The sequence below is a fragment of the Notolepis coatsorum genome (genome assembly GCF_963971535.1).
Source record: "Notolepis coatsorum genome assembly, chromosome: 1".
NCBI lineage: Eukaryota > Metazoa > Chordata > Actinopteri > Aulopiformes > Paralepididae > Notolepis > Notolepis coatsorum.
In genome coordinates, this window is record NC_140165.1 from 133,439,274 (window position 1) to 133,459,241 (window position 19,968).

Here is a 19,968-nt window from a genome sequence, read left to right on the forward strand (position 1 = left end):
AAATAAAAAATGTATACGAATTTTTTTATACAAAAAAAATATATATATGTTAACACTTTGGCTGCCATGGGTTAAATTCATTATCAACCGTAGGTTGCCGGCTCTATTTGTCTATAGAGAAAGTCCCCTTCTTTGCAGGGCTATAACTTTTTAAATTCTATTGCTACATTGCCATTATTAGGGCCCATTCAAAGTCCTATATGTATTGTTCATTGTGTAGCAACGTTAAACTTTTTCATTCACATATTCATAGTAAAGTATGGTCTAATGTATAAGTATGTTTTCATCTCTTTCTGCAGCTTTCTCCAGAACGTGATATATAGCCCCAAATGCATTATATTGATGATGCAATACAGTTTTATGGCAATCAGCGCGATATAAAAAATTCCAACTAGACGTACTTCTAGAAGTTACTACACGTCATCTGATGTTGACCGGATGGGCTAGGGGGCGTTTATAATTCCGTGGGCAGCGTTATACCAATCATCTAATGTGGGTCAAATGTTGATAATAGCAGTTAGTATCGAAGACGGTAACTTTACACGCTAAAACTCACCCCAGTCTCCGCGCGCCGTTGGGCGATCATCGTAGAGTAGAAATTTTATCATTATGGGATGTAGATTTACCCGGTCCATCTCCAGCTTGTATAATGGTATATACGTCCAAATCATGTTGTTTATCGAGTTATTGGCAATCGATCGCTATGTAGTGTGTCGAGATCGAGTCCCGGGACCTATTAGCGAGTGCCCGGAAGTAATACGGCCGTCCAGCACAACCTCTACGGCACTTCCTGTTAAGCGATTGCGCCGATCGGCCACCAGATGGCGCTCCTGAACCGCCAGAGAGCTCAGTGGGTCCTCCTGGTGGATCTCAGGCCAGCGGAGGGGACATATGAATCCGATCCCAGATTTTTGAAATATTGATATTAAAGACGCTGTAAGGCGTCTTCGGCAACTTGAGCATGGCCGGGAATGACGTGTTTAGGCGTTTCCCGGCACCCAAAGTGTTAAGTCCGATGACGTCAAAATGAAACCGCACGAACGGCATGTGCGCAGTTGCGCACAATACATGTTTACCTAGGATTTGACTATAGGTAAAGCAGTCGGGGCAATATGGCAAGTCGAAAACGGTCGCAAGTGTGGTTACACTTTATGAAAATAGATGCTGACAACGCGACGTGCAAAGCAGGGAAGGGTAATACAAGCAACTTGAGGAAACACTTGGTCAAACACAGCATCTTTTTGAAAGCTGAAGATTGTAGCATCTTTGATGCAAAGAAATGCAAGCCTAATAATGAGCCTCTCTCTTTGGGTGTTTGCAATTCATGGGGGCTGGGGAGTATATGTCTCTGATATCTTGGTAGTGGGCAGGTTGTTAGAAAGTGTAGCTCAGTTTCCACATCTGCTCTGTCTGACATGGCTGTTAGCCTAGCCACAGAGCGTCTTTAGAGAGGAGATTGAATCCGGGACACAATGGGACACTGGCTCTGTTCATGGTCACAAATGGATTCCAGCTTCATTTATTTACTACAGATGACAAACGTGTTGTTTCTGTTTTTCTTTTTTACATACTTGCGCCACACGGAACGACTGATCACTACAGCCCAGCATCATATTACTGTAGCCAGTCTCTTGAAACACTACTGTCTATCTCCAAACTTCCACTCCTCTCGAAACATTCTTTTGTTATGTGCTCGCGCTACCGCGGTGGGTTTTATTTTTAGCGGTCGGCTTACTCCTTCGATAGTTTCACATATTTGTAACCCGTTTAACGTTCTTAAGCTGACGTTAGCTAACCGTCGGACATAACGTTAGCTCCTAGGGCTACACTGCAAGCCGGCACAACTCAGGACAGAAGAGTAGAGGATGTGACGTCGGTAAACAAGCCACACACACACCGCAGAGCGGGTCTTCTCCAAAGCGGGGGAGAAGCACACAGTGAGTGTGGAGTGAAAAGAACTGCTAGAATACTCAATCAGCAGCAGAGTAGTTCATTGCTGCTAGATTGTTTGTTTGTTTAATCAGTTGTAAAATACTTTACATCAGTAAGATGTAAATAATAATAAAGTAATAATAATACATTATTTATTTATTAAATATTAAGTTTGGAATTATTTTTTACAACTGAGGTAGGTAGATACAATTTTTAGAGACTAAAGTACCGAAAAAAGGTACCGTTGGGTACCGGTATCGATTCACAGGTACCGGTATCGGTTCAAATGTGAACGGTACCCATCCCTAATACCTCTCCACAAAACCATCCACCCAGCTCCCCCCACGCTCCCTTGTCAACAAACCTGGATGTCATCTAACCTTAAACTGAACATTAATAAAACTGAGCTCATGGTTGTGGCACCCTGGACATAGACGGCTGCTCCATTTGCCCTTCCCCAAAGGTCCGCAACCTGGGCGTCATCCTGGACTCCACCCTTTCCTATCAAGCCCATGTCAGTTCTGTCACAAAATCCGCCTTCTATCACCTCAGAAACATTTCCAGACTCCCACCATCACTTTCCGACTCCACAGCTGAGACCCTCATCCATGCCTTCGTCACCTCCCGCTTGGACTACGGGTCCTGTCTGGGGTTCCAAGCAAAACCCTGGACAGGCTCCAGTATGTTCAAAACTCAGCTGCCAGGGTTCTCACCCGCACCAAACCCTGGCAGCACATCACCCCCACCCTCATCCACCTCCACTGGCTCCCCATCAAATCCTCCATCACCTACAAAACCCTCCTGCTCACTTACAAATCCCTCCATGCTCAGTCACGGTCCCTGCGATCCTCAGACACTGGTCAGCTCTCCATTCCCCGAACCAGACTGCGGACCTCCTTTGAGGACAGAGCTTTCAGCGTGGCAGCTCCCACCCTCTGGAACTCCCTCCCTGCAGAACTCCGCAACGCCCCAACTCTGGACTCCTTAAAAAAAGAAAATCCTCAAAACCGACCTCTTCAACTTGGCCTTTGACCCCTAAATTCCTACTTTGAATGTTGTGTCTGTCCACCATGTTTGTTATTTTTGTTAGTTTTTCCCCCTTTTTATGAAAGGCACTATATAAAATGAAGTTATTATTATTATTATTATTGCAGCAGACGGTGGGAGATCACAGCAACATTGATTATATACATTATGAAATGGCATTGCTCAATCATTCATGGAATGAATGAATGTTCTCGACTTCATACAGGTGGCTTGCTGAGCTCCAAGGCCAAGCGGGCTAAATGCTCCACGCACAAGCAGCGTGTGATAATCATGCTGTACAACAAGGTGTGCGACATTGTCAGCAACATCTCTGAACTGCTGGAGATTCAGCTTCTCACGGACACCACCATCCTACAGGTAAGACACACACACACTCTTTCATTAACCTTTAGATTTGACAGATTCAGTAAATAATTGTTTCAAATACATTTAAAATGTCCCCCCATCTCTAATCTCTGTCTCTCCCACCCTCCCCTCTCCAGATTTCTTCCATGGGCATCACTCCTTTTTTTGTGGAGAATGTCAGTGAGCTTCAGTTGTGTGCTATTAAACTTGTGACAGCGGTAAGCCTTCTTTTGTTATCGTATCTAACTAGAGTTATGCACTTTTTCAACATCATTTCATTTCTCACAACTCTAAACTGACGTTAAACACTATGACCGTGCAGGCTGATTCAACAAAGTCCCCCTTGTTTATAGGCTATTTATCTCCTATTTGGATGTTCAATTGACATATCTCAAGCTCTGTCCTCTTTCTTGGGAAGGCTTTGGCTGAGTAATCGTAAACTACTTTTATTACCAATTGTTTCAGAATCCTCCTGAGACCCACTTTTAGGCCAAGAGCCATGCATGTAAGATGCGTGTATGCTCAGGTGTCTATGGGCCTAGGTGTAGAGTCCTACCCGTTGCCTGAGTATTAAAACTAGAGCTGGGCCGTTAACGGCGGTAACGTGCTGCGTTAACGCTATACTAGTATCGCGCGATAATATAATTAACTCATTAACACTTTGAGTGCCGGGACCCGTCTTTAGACGTCTTTGCTGGCCATGCTAAAGTTGCCGGAGGACGCGTTACGTCGTCCTTATATCAATATTTCAAAAATCTGCGATCGGATTCATATGTCCCCTCCGCTGGCCTGAGATCCACCAGCAGGACCCACTGAGCTCTCTGGCGGTTCAGGAGCGCCATCTGGTGGCCGATCGGCGCAATCGCCAAACAGGATGTTGAATAGAGGTTGTCATGACGACCGTAGTACTTCCGGGCGCTCGCTATAGTTCATGGGACTCTGGCTCGTCACGCTACACGGTGATCGATTGGCAATAACTCGATAAACAACATGATTTGGATGTATATACCATTATACAAGCTGGAGATGGACCGGGTAAAAATATATCCCATAATGATAAGATTTCTACTCGACGATGATCGCCCAACGGCGCGCGGAGACTGGGGTGAGTTTCAGCGTGTTACGTTACCGTCTTCGATACTAACTGCTATTATCAACATTTGACCCACATTAGATGATTGGTATAACGCTGCCCACGGAATTATAAACGCCCCCTCGCCCATCCGGTCAACATCAGATGACGTGTAGTAACTTCTAGAAGTACGTCTAGTTGGAATTCTTTATATCGCGCTGATTGCCATCAAACTGTATTTCATCATCAATATAATGCATTTGGGGCTATATATCACGTTCTGGAGAAAGCTGCAGAAAGAGATGAAAACATACTTATACATTAGACCATACTTTACTATGAATATGTGAATGAAAAAGTTTAACGTTGCTACACAATGAACAATACATATAGGACTTTGAATGGGCCCTAATAATGGCAATGTAGCAATAGAATTTAAAAAGTTATAGCCCTGCAAAGAAGGGGACTTTCTCCATAGACAAATAGCGCTGGCAATCTATGGTATATCATGAATTTAACCTTAGGCAGCCAAAGTGTTAATCTAAAAAAACAATTTTCCTTTTCTTTTTTTTTTTTCATTTTTTTTTTTTTTACCTTTATTTACCCAGGGTAGGTTCGCTGAGCACAGATGCTCTTTTTCAGGAACGCCCTGCTTCACATTCACCCAGTTCCATTCACACCTGGGAGCTGCCCAGTACAACCACAGTTGACACCATTGGCCACTGAGCAACTCCACTGGAGCAGTTGATTCAAGCCATGTCACATAGTTCAAGTTTGAAATGATTCTTTCTGTTTTGCTCCTGAGAGTGCTAGATACTGTACTGTACTGGTAATATTATTTATTTGTGTTAACTTCTGAATAAAACAACTTATTAAACACAAGTACATCTTATTGAACATTATTTTGATATTTCATTACCAATTATCATAGCAAAACAGCTTTTTCAAACAGTCTGTAATGCATTTTGGAAACGGGAGATGGGCTCATAAGGAGGAAAGAAAAAGTAAGGACTTACTTCTGGTCATTATTTGGGTAGAACACACATATTTTGAATGCCTTCGGCAGGTTTTTTTTTTTTTTTTTTTTTGAGCCATTTTAATCTAGATTAATCTAGATTAAATCCAGGGTTGCAGATAGATTCATCTAGATTAAAAAAAATTATCTATGCCCACCTCTAATTAAAACTAAGACACTAGGGGTGTAACGGTACACAGAAGCCACGGTTCGGTACGTACCTCGGTATTGCGGTCACGATTCGGTACGATTTCGGTACAACAGGGGAAAAAATATGTATAATTATTATATATATATATATAATAATATTCTATAGGCTTGCCGTAGTAGTCAGTGATACTGGTGTAATTCTGTGTTCAGGCATCCACAGAGTAAATTAATTGCCTACTGCACCTTTAACAACAACTTAGTTTCAGTTTCAACTTCATGTGAAGCCGAGACTGAAGAATACTAGAGAACAGATGACATGTTACACAACAATGGCAGAGGATTATCAATATTTTGGATTTAAACAGTAGCAGGCAGCAGCAACTGGAGAGGAGCTCTGGCGGTATGTTGTGCTTTTATTTTTTCTCCGATCAGCTGTGAGACTCCGCGGTCCGCCGGAAAAGGTTGACATGTGTGTTTGCGCGCGCGTGTGTCTTTTGGTTAACATTATTGGGCAAACAAGAAAACTGCAAAATTGTAATGACCCTGCTGTGTTAAACATTTAATTAATTCATCATGGTTTTGTTTTAGGGACAAATAGGCTGTAGTAAAGAGGAGAGGAGGAGGGGAGAGCCGAGTGCAGATGTCAGTGCGCGCTGTTGTTAATTCTGTCCGCTTGTCATCTGAGACGTATTCGGCGTATGGCTGGATGTACCGCACCGTGACCGCCGTACCGTAAATTTGCGGGACGAATACACGTACCGTTACACCCCTATAAGACACACGTTCCTCTTGTCTCCAGGTGTTCTGTCGCTATGAGAAACATAGGCAGCTCATCCTGGAGGAGATCTTCACCTCTCTGGCCAGACTGCCCACCAGCAAGCGCTCTCTCAGGAACTTTAGGTATGTTGTGTTTCATTTTTGCCTCGGATTTGATTTCGTTAGCATTTTGTGTCAAATGAGGAATTGTTGAATTGTCTAGAATTGCTAAAAGACTTCCCATAGTGTCCTTATAAAGTGCATGCTTTAGTTCTATTTCAGTGTGCACTCATGGGAGAAATACAACAGAATGAATGTAAATGTTCAATTGTGTGTTTTGAATTTTGAAAATGTATCCTGCACAGATTCATCAACAAAATAATCGTTGGCTGAATGGATAAAATAATCGCTGGATGAATCGATTTGATTAAATAATCATTAATAGCAGTTGTTGAAACGTTGGTGATTGAAGAACCTAAATGGAGATGCAGTGTGTGTGTGGGACAGCTGCCAATACCAGCAACTTGTAAAGACTGCGGTGTGCGTTTACCTACTCTTTCATTGTCATTTATTTGTGTAACATAATCCAACAGTGTAGTAAAAGAAGTAATCGGGTGTCGCTTGAAATATGCATTCAAAACGGCGGGTAATGGTAGAAGCAGACTGGGCCAACCGTGCAGAGATATTCCACTGTCGGGAAGTGTAATCCAAGACTGTGACCCCCCCCCCCCCCCCCCCCATTGGACATCTCCATTGAAGGGATTCTTTTCCCCTGCGTGGACTAGGCGTTATCCATATCTTGTGAAATGAGACCTTTCCTTTCCATAACCTATACTATACCTCGGATGACTATTCCTGCAGTGTAAGAAGTCCCTATAGAATTAGACTCTGGCCTGTGTCCACCGAATGCCACTTGTTTGAGTTGGCGTCACTCAGCAGCTGCTTGGGGAAGGTCTACTTGCGGCTCCAGCTGTCGCTGTGCAGCCGTTGAGGAAACCTGTTTGAGGCTCAACGACCGCGGACACTTGAATGTGATATTATTTTTCACTTTAGCACCTCGCCCGTCATGCTGACCACAAACATGATACGCGGTCAGGGACGGTACATCCTTCACACAGGAATGAGGAGAAAAAGGAGGAGAAAAAAGCCATAAATGTAACTATTCAAATACTGGGAAAAATAAAACATTTTGACAAGAACACCGGTCACCAACCTACTGAGAAATAAGTGGGGATGAATAATACTGTTATCATTACTTCCTATTAGGGGGCTTTCACACTAGCCATTCGTGGTCGAATCCGAGCATGATCGCACCAAAATAGGGTGTGATGAGAACGCTCCCCCCCCCCCCCGTCACCGGGGACGCTGATTCGCTCCAAACCTGGACCGCTGGAATAGGTGGTCTCGGGTGCGCGCCAGTGTCCCCGACGACGGAGCGAGGCATGGTGTGCAAGCATAATGCTTTCATGCTTGCTTGAATTTTGGGCAGATAAAAACATACAGCAACAACTGGACAATACCCACAAAAACTATATTTATGGGCAATTTGGCGAGTTCAGACCTCAACCAAACAAGCATGTTGAGCCTCACTGCTCAATGGATGAAAACTTCGAGATGAAGCCACGTTACAAGCCCAAGACTTCCCTGGCTCGCATTAGGCCTGGCAATTATTTTGCCATTGCTATGTCTATACATTGGTTTCTTGTTCGAATGCATTTATTTCTATAGACTGATGTATTTTTCTGCCACGAAAAATGGAGCCTCTAATAATTGCCCAAAACGTAAGCTGTAAAAGATAAGCTAACACGCAAAGCCACTTATCTGAGATGATAATTCATGTATCTGGATAACCAATGCACAGATGTTGTCGAGGCAGGTAGCGTTATTTCGGGAAAATTGATATCTATAGTCTGGTGTAGTTTTCGTCCACGAAAAATGGAGGCTCTAATTATTATTATTCATAGAGACTATTATTCGTTTTGAATCGGGGGAGAATTGTTTGTATCCTGATTTGTTTGTCGCTCCAACCAGGCTGAACAGCTCCGACGCAGACGGGGAGCCTCTCCACATCCAGATGGTGACGGCTCTGGTCCTACAGCTCATTCAGTGTGTGGTCCATCTGCCCTACGACAAGGACACCTTCGAGGAGGAGTACGACAGCAAGGTAAAACACCACACACACACCCCCAGTCTCGCACACACTTCGGGATTGAAGACCCACGCAGTGCTCCTATCCAATAATTAGTAGTGTTGGCACCGGTTGATGACATCTCTGCACCCAGTGGCAGCTCACAGGCTCTTTGTGTATAACCAGTTCGGACAAATTGACGTCATGACGAACATAATGTATGTATAAACCTCGGTAGACTCCCGAGCCAGAGCACAGAGAGCGAACCTTCTCAAGACCAGGGTCTGACGCCTAGAAAAACATTAGGCTAAAAACATTTTGACAGTTGCAGTTTAATATTATGTAGTGATTTGTATGTTATGTTATGGTTCTGCGTAGCCAGTTTCATCTGACGGGTTATTGATTAGGGCTAACGTTAATTCATTGCCACACTTCAATAATGCATTGTAAAATAATGTTCTTTAGCCCCGCTAGCGAGAGCTAGTAAAGGGTTCCAGGCAATTTAGGTTGCTCGCTCAGTTCAACCACTTCTGTCCGCTTGGTGTGAGGAGCAGTACAGCCTCTAGGGAGCACTAGCAGGGCTTAATCTAGTTGGTGCTCAAGTTGGCTAGCTTGGGACCTCTTGGTTTCAGCAGCATTGTGCTGGCAAGGTGTATAATGTTAGGCTATAGATGCAGAACACTTTACTATCGCATTCGATGTCTCCTCGACACGGCAAAAATCTGTGTATATAGTATATCGATTGAAGTATTTGTATCTGTAGTTTGCTATGCCTGCTCGCCCCCTTGGGAAGTGTGTGTTTTGTGCTGACAAAGCAGGGCTATGTTTATAGGTTGAGTCCACCTTTGCCTATTTGGTGATGTGATAAGATGTCAGGAGATGTGGGTGGTGCTTCAAAGCGCTCATCAGTGTTGTTGCTTTGTTGTGCTAGATTTAGAATAGTGACTTTGTGTGCCTGTCTGTTAAAGGGGCACTTCACCGGAAAAAAAAACAATGCTGATCTGTTTTGCATGTAATCTGGCACACATCCAAAAACTAAACAGTTTTGCACACATTAATTTAGTTTGACAGTTATTGAGAGACGAGTAAATTAGTTTGAATATGGCCACCAGTGATAAAGATAAGATGATCCTTTATTAATCCCCTTGGGGAAATTCGGTTGGGGGGGGGGGGGGGGGGTACAGAGCTTCACATTCCTATACAGTCTAGTATCTATATACACTGTAGATACAATATAAAATATAAATACAAATATAATATAAAAAAGTACAAATACAAGATAGTCCAGTGATATGAGTCTCTAGTTCTCAAGTCCAGAGTTCTGACAATGATAGTTCTGGCAGCAGAGCCGGCCGTCTGAGCCCTTTGTTGTAGCTGCCGGTATAAAGGACCGGCCCAGGCGGTTTGTGTCATCGGGGACATTGAATCCTTGTGTTGTGTTAATTACAGTACCATGAAATGCTGTAGATGAAGAAAATAGCAATACCTTGTTTTTTTTAGCGACTGTTACCTTATTATTTTTCATTGAGCTGTAATTGACACAACACACGGATTCAATATCCCAGATTACATCACTGTGTTCTCCTTGTTAATTGCCCTCTTTTCTTGATCCTCCAAGCACAACTTGTTTGTCAGAGGAGCAACAGTTGTGATTGGAGGATCAAGAAAAGAGGGTGGGGTTTGAGATAGGTAAATTGTGGTTTGAATGGAGCTTTTTGCATGGTGGTTCTACATGAACTGCCACAGGACACCATACCCCCACTCTCACATTCATTTACATATTACACACACCAATCTCTTCTCAGGTGGATCAGGATTTGCTGATAACCAACTCCTATGAGACCGCTATGAGAACAGCTCAGAACTTCCTCTCCGTCTTTCTCAAGAAGTAAGAACATCCATATCCATCGTGTCTCTATTTACACACACACACATATATACAGTGTATATGCATAACTTTCTAATGGCATGTTGATTATTCGAGTCAACTGGCCAAACATCCAACTGTGTATTAACACTTTGAGTGCCAGCGACGCGCGTTGTCGTTAGTTCATGCCGACCTTTGAATGCCACCAACGCTATATAGCGCTTGTTTGTCGTATTTTTTTTTATTGGCGATTTGAATTCATATTTCATCAATCGAGCCTCAGGTTAGTGCTGCAGAGTCTCTCTGAGCTCAATTGGGAAGATACCGCCCCCTTATCGTTTCTCCCTGTGTAACTGCTGCACCCCATTAGTTTAGACTGATGAAGGGGGGGGGGGCAGTTTCCTCATTTTACTTTTCCGTCAAGCCAACTGAAGAGACCCAAGTTGATCGCCGGCCCCAGAACAGTGTGGATTATGTATTTCCAGCACCCAATGCTGAATCAATAAACGCAATCGATATTTGGAATGGTGATCAGGAATTGGAATAATCTTTTTGGATAACATCTGATCTGAGGTAAGGAATTTATTTTACCAGTCTTGGGATAATCAGAGCTTTTTTCACAGATATATCAACGTGTCCCATATATGTGTGTGTCTGTGTGTGCTCGCTGATCAGGAAATGAGAGAATCGATATTTCAGCCCGCTTCTATAGCATGCATAAGTACACATACTATCGATAATCTAGCGTTTATTTGAAAACGATTCATAAATAGGCCGAAAAATGACAACGTTTTTGTGTATGCCAGAATATTCCAGTAAATGCCGTTTATCACGGAATCTTTATATTTTCCTGAAAAACGAGGGCTTTTCAAAATGCTATAAAACGGAAATGAAGTGATTAAAAAAACAATCCCTTTCGACAATGTTGACTGCAAACAAGTCATTGATAAGCGACGGGCAGATTAGACACATAGCCATAATTTAAGACAGATATTATGCGTTCACAACGCTATCATTGAAGTGGGTGCTGGCATTTAACCACGTTTTACCATGTTCACCAGTGGTAATCAAAGTGTTAAGGTCCTCTTTCATGAGCTCCTGCTTTATATCAGAAATTGTGTTTGCACAGCAACAATGTTGTTAGTTCATACGATGTTTCTAATAAATCTGTGTCTTATTTGTCTGCCTGTATCTATACATTTATCTATAATATTACTTCCTCCCTCTCCTGGCATCCCTCTCCACGTTTCTGTCTGCCCTCCATTTCCTCCACCTTTTCCTCCCTCTCTCCCAGGTGTGGCAGTAAACAGGCAGAGGAGGATTACCGGCCGCTGTTTGAGAACTTTGTCCAGGACCTGTTGTCAACGGTCAATAAGCCAGAGTGGCCTGCTGCGGAGCTCCTCCTCAGTCTCCTTGGCAGACTACTGGTTAGTGTGGCTGTCTGCCCACCTCCTTAACCCTTTCACTGCCATGCAACAGAAGGTTAACCCTTTACTATCACACAACCGACGGTCGCCGAAAGGGTTAATCTGCTGTTGTGCGGCAGTGAAAGGGTTAACCTTCTGTGTATTGTCGCAGTGAAAGGGTTAACTGTTTGGTAGTGCGGCAGTGAAAGGGTTAACACATGCTGAAACTCAGAGATGCCAGCCTGATATATAAAATCCAACACGGTCTGGCCCTACCACCTCTATCACAGTTCTTAACACTTTCGCGGCCATTGAGGGCCGTCTAATCTCACTCTATAAGGCCAGCTTCTCATAACAATGTTTCACTGTGCGTGAGGTTGTTTGTAGAGCTAAATATAGGGATGCCCCGATCGATCGGCCAGCGATCGGTATCGGCCGATATTCAGTATAAATATGAGATCTGTGAATTCCGATAATGCTTTATTTTCGCAGATCGTGAAAACCGATAGAAAAACATGATCCAATTCTTAGAGGAGTTCTCACTCGCTGACTTCTCTCTCAGGCACTCTGCTGCTGCAGAGCACTGCCCCTCCCCCTCCCAGACCCGTGTCAACAGGCTCCGGCAATAGTCTGCTCTAGTGCATGTGACCTGTGAGCTAACGTTAGCTACCTAGCTAATGTTACTGTTTAAAGAAAATGACCCAGTCAACTATTCACTTTTAGTTTAATACATGAGGCATTGTCTAACGTTATCTAGCTGGCTAGCTACCGATGGCTCCTGATATCAACAAATGCTCCAGCAATAGTCGAGTGCATGATACCTCTGTTAGCTAGGTAGCTAACGTTAGCTCACGTTAGCTCACTGTTTAAACTAAATGACCCAGTAAACTAAATAGTTCACTGAGGCGTTGTCTTAACGTTATCTAGCCGGCTAGCAGTAGCTACAGATAGCTCCTGATATCAATGTCTTATAACATTGATTCGATGCGTATTCGAGCCCCTGGCTTGCATCGCAGTCACGAAAGGGGCTAGCTGAGGGCATGCTGAATGTGATTTGACCAAAGCAGAGTATACACACAGACAGTGGAGCTGTTTGCAGATAGCGAACATTTTGACTTGTTGCGTGGTGGCGATGTCTCGCAGATAATACAACTACAAGTATAATTATATAATATATATATTAAAAAAAAATATATATTATAAAACCAAAAACGATTGGTATCGGCCGATATGGCTCATAGACGATCAGTGATCGGTATCGGTGGCAAAAAAACGTGATCGGGGCATCCCTAGCTAAATCTATATTTTATATTATTGCTATGTGTCCATTGTCATTGTCAATTGACAGTATAAACCTTCAATATGCCATAAAGAATTTTTTTTTTCATCAATACGTTCCCATTTTATAGCGTTGTCAATATGAACATTATACCAGAATGGACTAGGGTAATTCCTGAGAAGCTAGTTATAGGGCGCTAAGCTAATAACGTTAAATCGATTGGCGTTTCGGCCATACATAAGCTAGAGTTAAAAATCAAAATGCATATGATCGGTATCATGGTCCACCATGAATGCATGAAAGGGGGGGGCAGGGGAAGTCGTTTCTGATTATTGTTTATTACCAATAACGGCATTCGTTATTACAACAACATGCGCTGTTGGCTATGAGAGCAAGGCCCGATCAGGCTGAAATTGACGTCAAATCGCTCTTACCTGTGGCCGGTTGGATTCCAAAAAGAATTTCCCAGTTATTGATCGCCATCTGGTAGATCGATATGTCCATTGGCTGATGCTATCTTCCTTTACTGCATACCGAATCCAATGTCGCGATAAGTATTCCAGGCGATCAGTTGAAGCCATAGCTTCAGGCTAACAGAAAAATTAACCCGAAATGAAAAAAAAGTGACACACCGTCTGCAACAAGGAGTACTCCATTCTCGAGACAGCGCCACTACCAGGATCTGGCCGGTACGGCACTTTTCCGAATCCCAAAGGCATTTTCCAGCCAACATACAGCTCTGTGACAACATCCGGGATATTAGAATGGAATAAAAACAAAAACAAGCTTAACACGTATATATACGTGGTTGGCCTTCAACGGTCGGCTCCGAAACGTGTATATATACGTGGTTGGCCAGGAATGTGTTAACAGAAAGCAGCAGGTTCACCAGAACAGTACTAGAGGGACATTTTATCATCCCAGGGAGGAAAAGCACATTTAGTAAATCAGCCTTCTCGATAAGAGCTGCAGAGTTCTGGAACACCATCCCATCACACATCCGCAGTACAAATACACTCCAGCTGCCCAACCCCTGTATGCTTGCCCACTAGCCTTACTGTCCTGATTATGTATATGTAGCCTGCTTATACAGTGCTTGTCCATGTATGGGCTTTGATTTGTCCCTGTACACTGTTTTTTATAGATGCATGAATGCCTAGTGAGTGAATGTACAGAATATGTTTTAAATTGTTTTTATATTAGCTTTAATGTCCTAATATTTTTTAGACTACAACTGAAAACTAGCAACCCTGCTGACGTTGGCATATTTACAGTTTTTAATTTGTATTAATTTGATTGACTGTTGATTGATATGCACTGTCCCTGATCAAATAAACTGAGTAAACTAAACTAAACTTAGTCCATTGTTAAAGGGATAGTTCCCATGTTTGGCCATTAACACATTCCCTGCCACGGTTATATCCATCAATGTAGCCTCACTGCCACCACTCTAAGCATATGGAGATGTTCACCTTCTTTGCAGGGCTATAACTTTTTAAATTGTATTGCTAAATTGACATTACTATGGCCCATTCAACATCGATTATCTATCGTTCATGATGTAGGAACGTTATACTTTTTGATTCATAGATTCATCCAAAAATACCTTCTAGAATATAAGTATGTTTTTATCGTTTTCTGCAGTAATTCATAGAACGTGAGTTATAGGCATAAACGCATATATAGATTATCAATTGCCGTTTATTCCCGATACACGCTATATTAAAAAATTCAACTGTATATGATCCTATACGTTATGCGTCATCATGCACGGATGAAAAGGGGGGGGGGGGTCGTTTATAATTCTGTGATCGTCAGTAAATGCTTTATGTAGTATGGGTGATATATTGATCAGATCGGTTTGCAGTGAAAAGGAAAACAATTGGGCTGAAAATGGCGTCAGCGTCCTCTTACCGTGCGTCAATGAGACTGGCGGTGAAAGATCCCAGGTATAGGACATCGATCGCCTAGGTCCATTTCCGGTTTGTATGTCGCAATAAACGCCGAAATCATATCGATTATTAAGTTTATAAAGCGATCGATATGTACTATAGTGTCTGTCGGGAGCCTTGCGACAATATCTGACGGCCGGATGAATTTAATCGACGCACAGCAGCCATATCCTGTTTACCAGTGTAACTCGCCCGACCATCCACCAGGCGGCGGTATTGAGCCGTCGTTTTTTTTAGCCGTAGGGTCCAGCTGCAGCGCCGGAGGTGTATATATGAATTATGAATGCCATGGCGAAAAAATTAAATATTGATCTCAATATCGCTGTACAGCGTGGTTTGGCAGACAACGCATGGCCGGCAATAACACTGTACAACATGATTGACGGGGAATGTGTTAAGTTGTATGAGATACTTGCAAAGCCATTAGCTTACGGTACTTACCGAGTCCCGTGGTTCAAGCCGGGGAAAAGCCAGCAAGCGGCAGAAACAGGGTCTTGAAGCCAAAAAGTTTAAATCCTCACCACAACATGCAAACAAAAGGGTTCCCTATTTCTAACACAAAATCATCATCCTCCATTATTCTGAAATGGCTGACGGGCCGCATTACCTGTGAGACGGCTCCAGTGCACAGTAATAGACCGGCTTATTCCGAGAAACAAAATAGTGCCATGTGAATGTGATAGCAGAATCAGAAGTGCTGGAGGACGATGATTTTGTGTTAAAAATAGGTAACCCTTTTGCCTGCATGTTGTGGTGTGGATTAAAACCTTGTTTGCTTTCTGGTTCGCTCGGAACCCGGCCAGAACTCAGACACCCACTTCAATGATAGCGTTGTGAACGCATAATCTCTGTCTTAAATTATGGCTATGTGTCTAATCTGCCCGTCGTTTATCAATGACTTGTTTGCAGTCAACATTGTTCAGACGGATTGTTTTTTAATCGGTTCATTTCCGTTTTATAGCATTTTGAAAAGCCCTCGTTTTTCAGGAAAATATAAAGATTCCGTGATAAACGGCATTTACTGGAATATTCTGGCATACACAAAAAACGTTTAAATTTTTCTGCCTATTTATGAATAGTTTTCAAATAAACGCTAGATTATCGATAGTATATGTGTACTTATGCACGCTAGAGAAGCGATCTGAAAAATATATTCTCATTTCCTGATCAGCGAGCACACACTCACAGCCACACACACACGCATATGGGACACGTTGATATATAGGTGAAAACAGCTCTGATTATCCCAATACTGGTAAAATAGATTCCTTACCTCAGATCAGATGTTATCCAAAAAGATTATTCCAATTCCTGATCGCCATTCCAAATATCGATCGCGTTTATTGATTCAGCGTTGGGTACTGTAAATATATATTCCATGCGTTTTCCGGGCCGGCGATCAACATGGGTCTCTACAGATACCTCGTCGGAAAAGTAACATGAGGAGACTGCCCCCCCGCCCCCCCCCCCCCATCAGTCTAAACGAATGGGGTGCAGTTACACAGGGAGAGACTATAGGGGGCGGTATCTTCCCAATTGAGCTCAGAGAGAGTCTGCAACACTAGCGTGAGGCTCGATTGATGAAATATGAATTCAAATCCCTAATAAAAAAAATACGACAAACAAACTGGCACTCAAAGTGTTAATAGCAGATTTATATGCAAGCGAGATAACAGGATCAGCAAGATAATAGCGTTAACACACTAGAATGGCTTGCTGCTCAGTCTACTTGGCAGACAGCTGCAGACACCCGGTCCCAGGAGCAGTCTGTCGTTTATTTTTCTTGAATGTTGTTACGATTCGTTGCTGACCTCATTTCCTATTCTCCTCTCTCTCTTACCCCCTGCCAGGTGCACCAGTTCAGCAACAAGCAGACGGAGATGGCTCTGCGAGTGGCCTCTCTCGACTACCTGGGCACGGTGGCTGCGCGCCTGAGGAAGGACGGAGTCACCAGCAAGATGGACCAGCGGTCAATAGATCGCATCCTGCTAGAGGTACGGAAGCCCTCACATCTCTTACTCACTCCTGTTGTTGTCATTTTTCCTCCCCAGTTGAATTAGACCAAATGGTTAATATGAGGTATGTATCACAATATGTATTCACTTACAATCATCTTCACCGAATACCGTGTTTCAGTCGTTTTGACATTCATCAGGTATTCGCTGCGATACCTGCTCCCCTCCAAAAGCACCTGTTTAAGACATACAGGTGTGTAAAGAATGTTTTTCTTCCTTGTACGGGGGAGCTCTGACAAGTGAAGGTGCTATTCATGAAAAGGGGGACTAAGCCACCTATGAATCTCTGTTTGAATTCCTCTAGGCGCCGGGCAACGATGAGACTCAGCAGCTGCAGAAGGCTCTACTGGACTACATGGAGGAGAACGCTGAGACGGACGCCTCCCTGGTGGTGAGTTGAGTGGAACGCACGCCATCTCCCATCTGTTGAGTTTGAGCTGCAACAACCAATCCACTAATCGACAACTACCGTACTTTTCGCACTATAAGCCGCACCTGACTATAAGCCGCAGCAGCTAAATTGAATGATGTGTACATATATAAGCCGCACTGGACTATAAGCTGCAGGTGTTTTAATGTTTAATTACCATATGTAAGGGTTCGTGCACAGAGGGGATTGTCGGGAAAGAGATGGCTGTTTTAACTCTTTCAGTGCCACTCACGAGATTTCTCGTGTTTTTTTATAGGTGGTTGCTAGCCACTCACGAGATTTCTCAGAATTATTATTATTTTTTTTTTTTTGCGATCTGAAAAATTATTGCATCACCTGAGCCTACCCGAGTATTGCCGAGCTGCGCCGGTGATCACTGTGGAAAAAACCGCCCCCTGTCGTCTCCCAGATGACATAAGTGATTTTGGAATGGACTCAATGAAAATGAATGGGGAAAAAAATCCGGTACTCCACATTTTCCAGTTCACTGATCCAGCCGGGGTTACTAGAGTTCATTCTGGAGCCTCAGATCCCTGCGGATCATGGAGATCCACTGTGTCGCGTTGGATCCATACACGTATCGATTTTTTCGAATGGTGATCAGGAATTGGAATATACCAGTTGGATACCATCTGATGTCAGGTAAGGACTCTATGTTATCAGTGGTAGGATAATCAGAGTAAGTTTGATGAAGTTATAATAAGCTGTTTTGTGAAATGTCTTCTTTCGGTTTCAATGTAAAACTCCGAGAGGAAATCAACGAGGCGATTATCCGCGCGCGGCCGTAATGTGCGTGCGTGCACGTATAATATTGATCATCTAGCGTTTATTTGAAAACGATTCATAAAAAGGCCGACGAATATCAACGTTGTGGAATATTCCACTAAAAGACGATTTTCATAGAATGCTCCAGAATGAGCTGTTTTTTATATCAAAACGGGGGCTTTTCTAACTGCTCTGAAACGGCAACGACGCGATAAAAAAACAATCTGCCTTCACAGCACTGTCTGGAAAATAGTCTTTGATAATGCGATGGGCAGATTAGACACATAGCCATAATTTAAAACATAGATTAGGCGATATTAACGTTAACATTGGTGCGGATGGTGGCATTCAAGCGGTAAAATGGAAAACCAGGCGTGGCACTGAAAGAGTTAAGAAGCTCCCATTTATTAACATTTCAACAAACAAGTTGCATATTTACATAACAAGTGTTACTATTTAGTGCAATAGTATACAGAACATGTACTGTGCTGTGTAAACTGTACTGTACAGTATCACATAGCGTTTCAGACACAAACTTTCAAACCTAAACGGTGCGCTCCCAGCACACGTACCGGCATTGATCTACAGCTGGTAAAAAAAAAAGATATCCACTTACTATTCTAATTAATCTGTATCACAACGGAGTCAAGGATCTGGTCGGGGCATATAGCATTATGTCGGGAACAATCAAATGAAATAAAGACATTTGAATTTAAAAATAGAAAAATAAGTTTAGCATATTAAATAGTTTTAGAAGCCTATAGCCTATTTTAACTCTCGCTCATTGGACGACTGGCTGCGAGGACTGCGAGGAGGAGGAGAAGCTCCCATTTATTAACATTTCAACAAACAAGTTGCATATTTGCATATCAAGTGTTACCATTTAGTGCAATAGTATACAGAACATGTACTGTGCTGTGTAAACTGTACTGTATAGTATCACATAGCGTTTCAGACACACAAACTTTCAAGCCTACCGGCATTGATCTACAGCTGGTAAAAAGAAAAAAAGATAGCCACTTACTATTCTAATTAATCTGTATCACAACGGAGTCAAGGATCTGGTCGGGGCATATAGCATTATGTCGGGAACAATCTAATTAAATAAAGAAATTTGAATTTTAAAATAAAAAAATAAGTTTAATTTAAGTTTAATTTAATTTGTAATCACTTTTCGGGTCCTTTTTTATCAGTTTTTTCGCTCATTTGACCAGCAGCTCTACCGCACGTGTGTTACCCGTCTGCTCTCATACCGGAAGTCTCTAGCAAGTTTTTTTTAAAGAAGTTGTATGCAATTAATTTTCTATTTTTATCTGATTAACACTTTGGGTGCCGGGAACCGTCTTTAGACGTCTTTGCTGGCCATGCTAAAGTTGCCGGAGGACACGTTACGTCGTCCTTATATCAATATTTCAAAAATCTGCGATCGGATTCATATGTCCCCTCCGCTGGCCTGAGAACCGCTCTCTGGCGGTTCAGGAGCGCCATCTGGTGGCCGATCGGCGCAATCGCCAAACAGGATGTGCCATAGAGGTTGTGCTAGACGTCCGTAGTACTTCCGGGCGCTCGCTATAGGTCATGGGACTCTGGCTCGTCACGCTACACAGTGATCGATTGGCAATAACTCGATAAACAACATGATTTGGACGTATATACCATTATACAAGCTGGAGATGGACCGGGTAAAAATATATCCCATAATGATAAGATTTCTACTCTACGATGATCGCCCAACGGCGCGCGGAGACTGGGGTGAGTTTCAGCGTGTAACGTTACCGTCTTCGATACTAACTGCTATTATCAACATTT

The 19,968-nt window shown here is 42.9% G+C and overlaps 1 protein-coding gene across 5 annotated transcripts in view; it reads left to right on the forward strand.

The window, feature by feature from the left end:
• Positions 1–19,968, forward strand: part of LOC311241000 (nipped-B-like protein A) — a 143,976-nt gene that overhangs the window by 64,767 nt on the left and 59,241 nt on the right. For all 5 annotated transcript variants that reach the window (XM_084329645.1, XM_084329647.1, XM_084329648.1 and 2 more), the window contains exons 20-27: positions 3,185–3,336; positions 3,462–3,542; positions 6,361–6,461; positions 8,349–8,481; positions 10,251–10,333; positions 11,607–11,739; positions 16,800–16,943; positions 17,269–17,355. In XM_084329645.1, the coding sequence (XP_084185771.1) occupies positions 3,185–3,336; positions 3,462–3,542; positions 6,361–6,461; positions 8,349–8,481; positions 10,251–10,333; positions 11,607–11,739; positions 16,800–16,943; positions 17,269–17,355 (914 nt within the window). The remainder of the gene's footprint in view (positions 1–3,184; positions 3,337–3,461; positions 3,543–6,360; positions 6,462–8,348; positions 8,482–10,250; positions 10,334–11,606; positions 11,740–16,799; positions 16,944–17,268; positions 17,356–19,968) is intronic.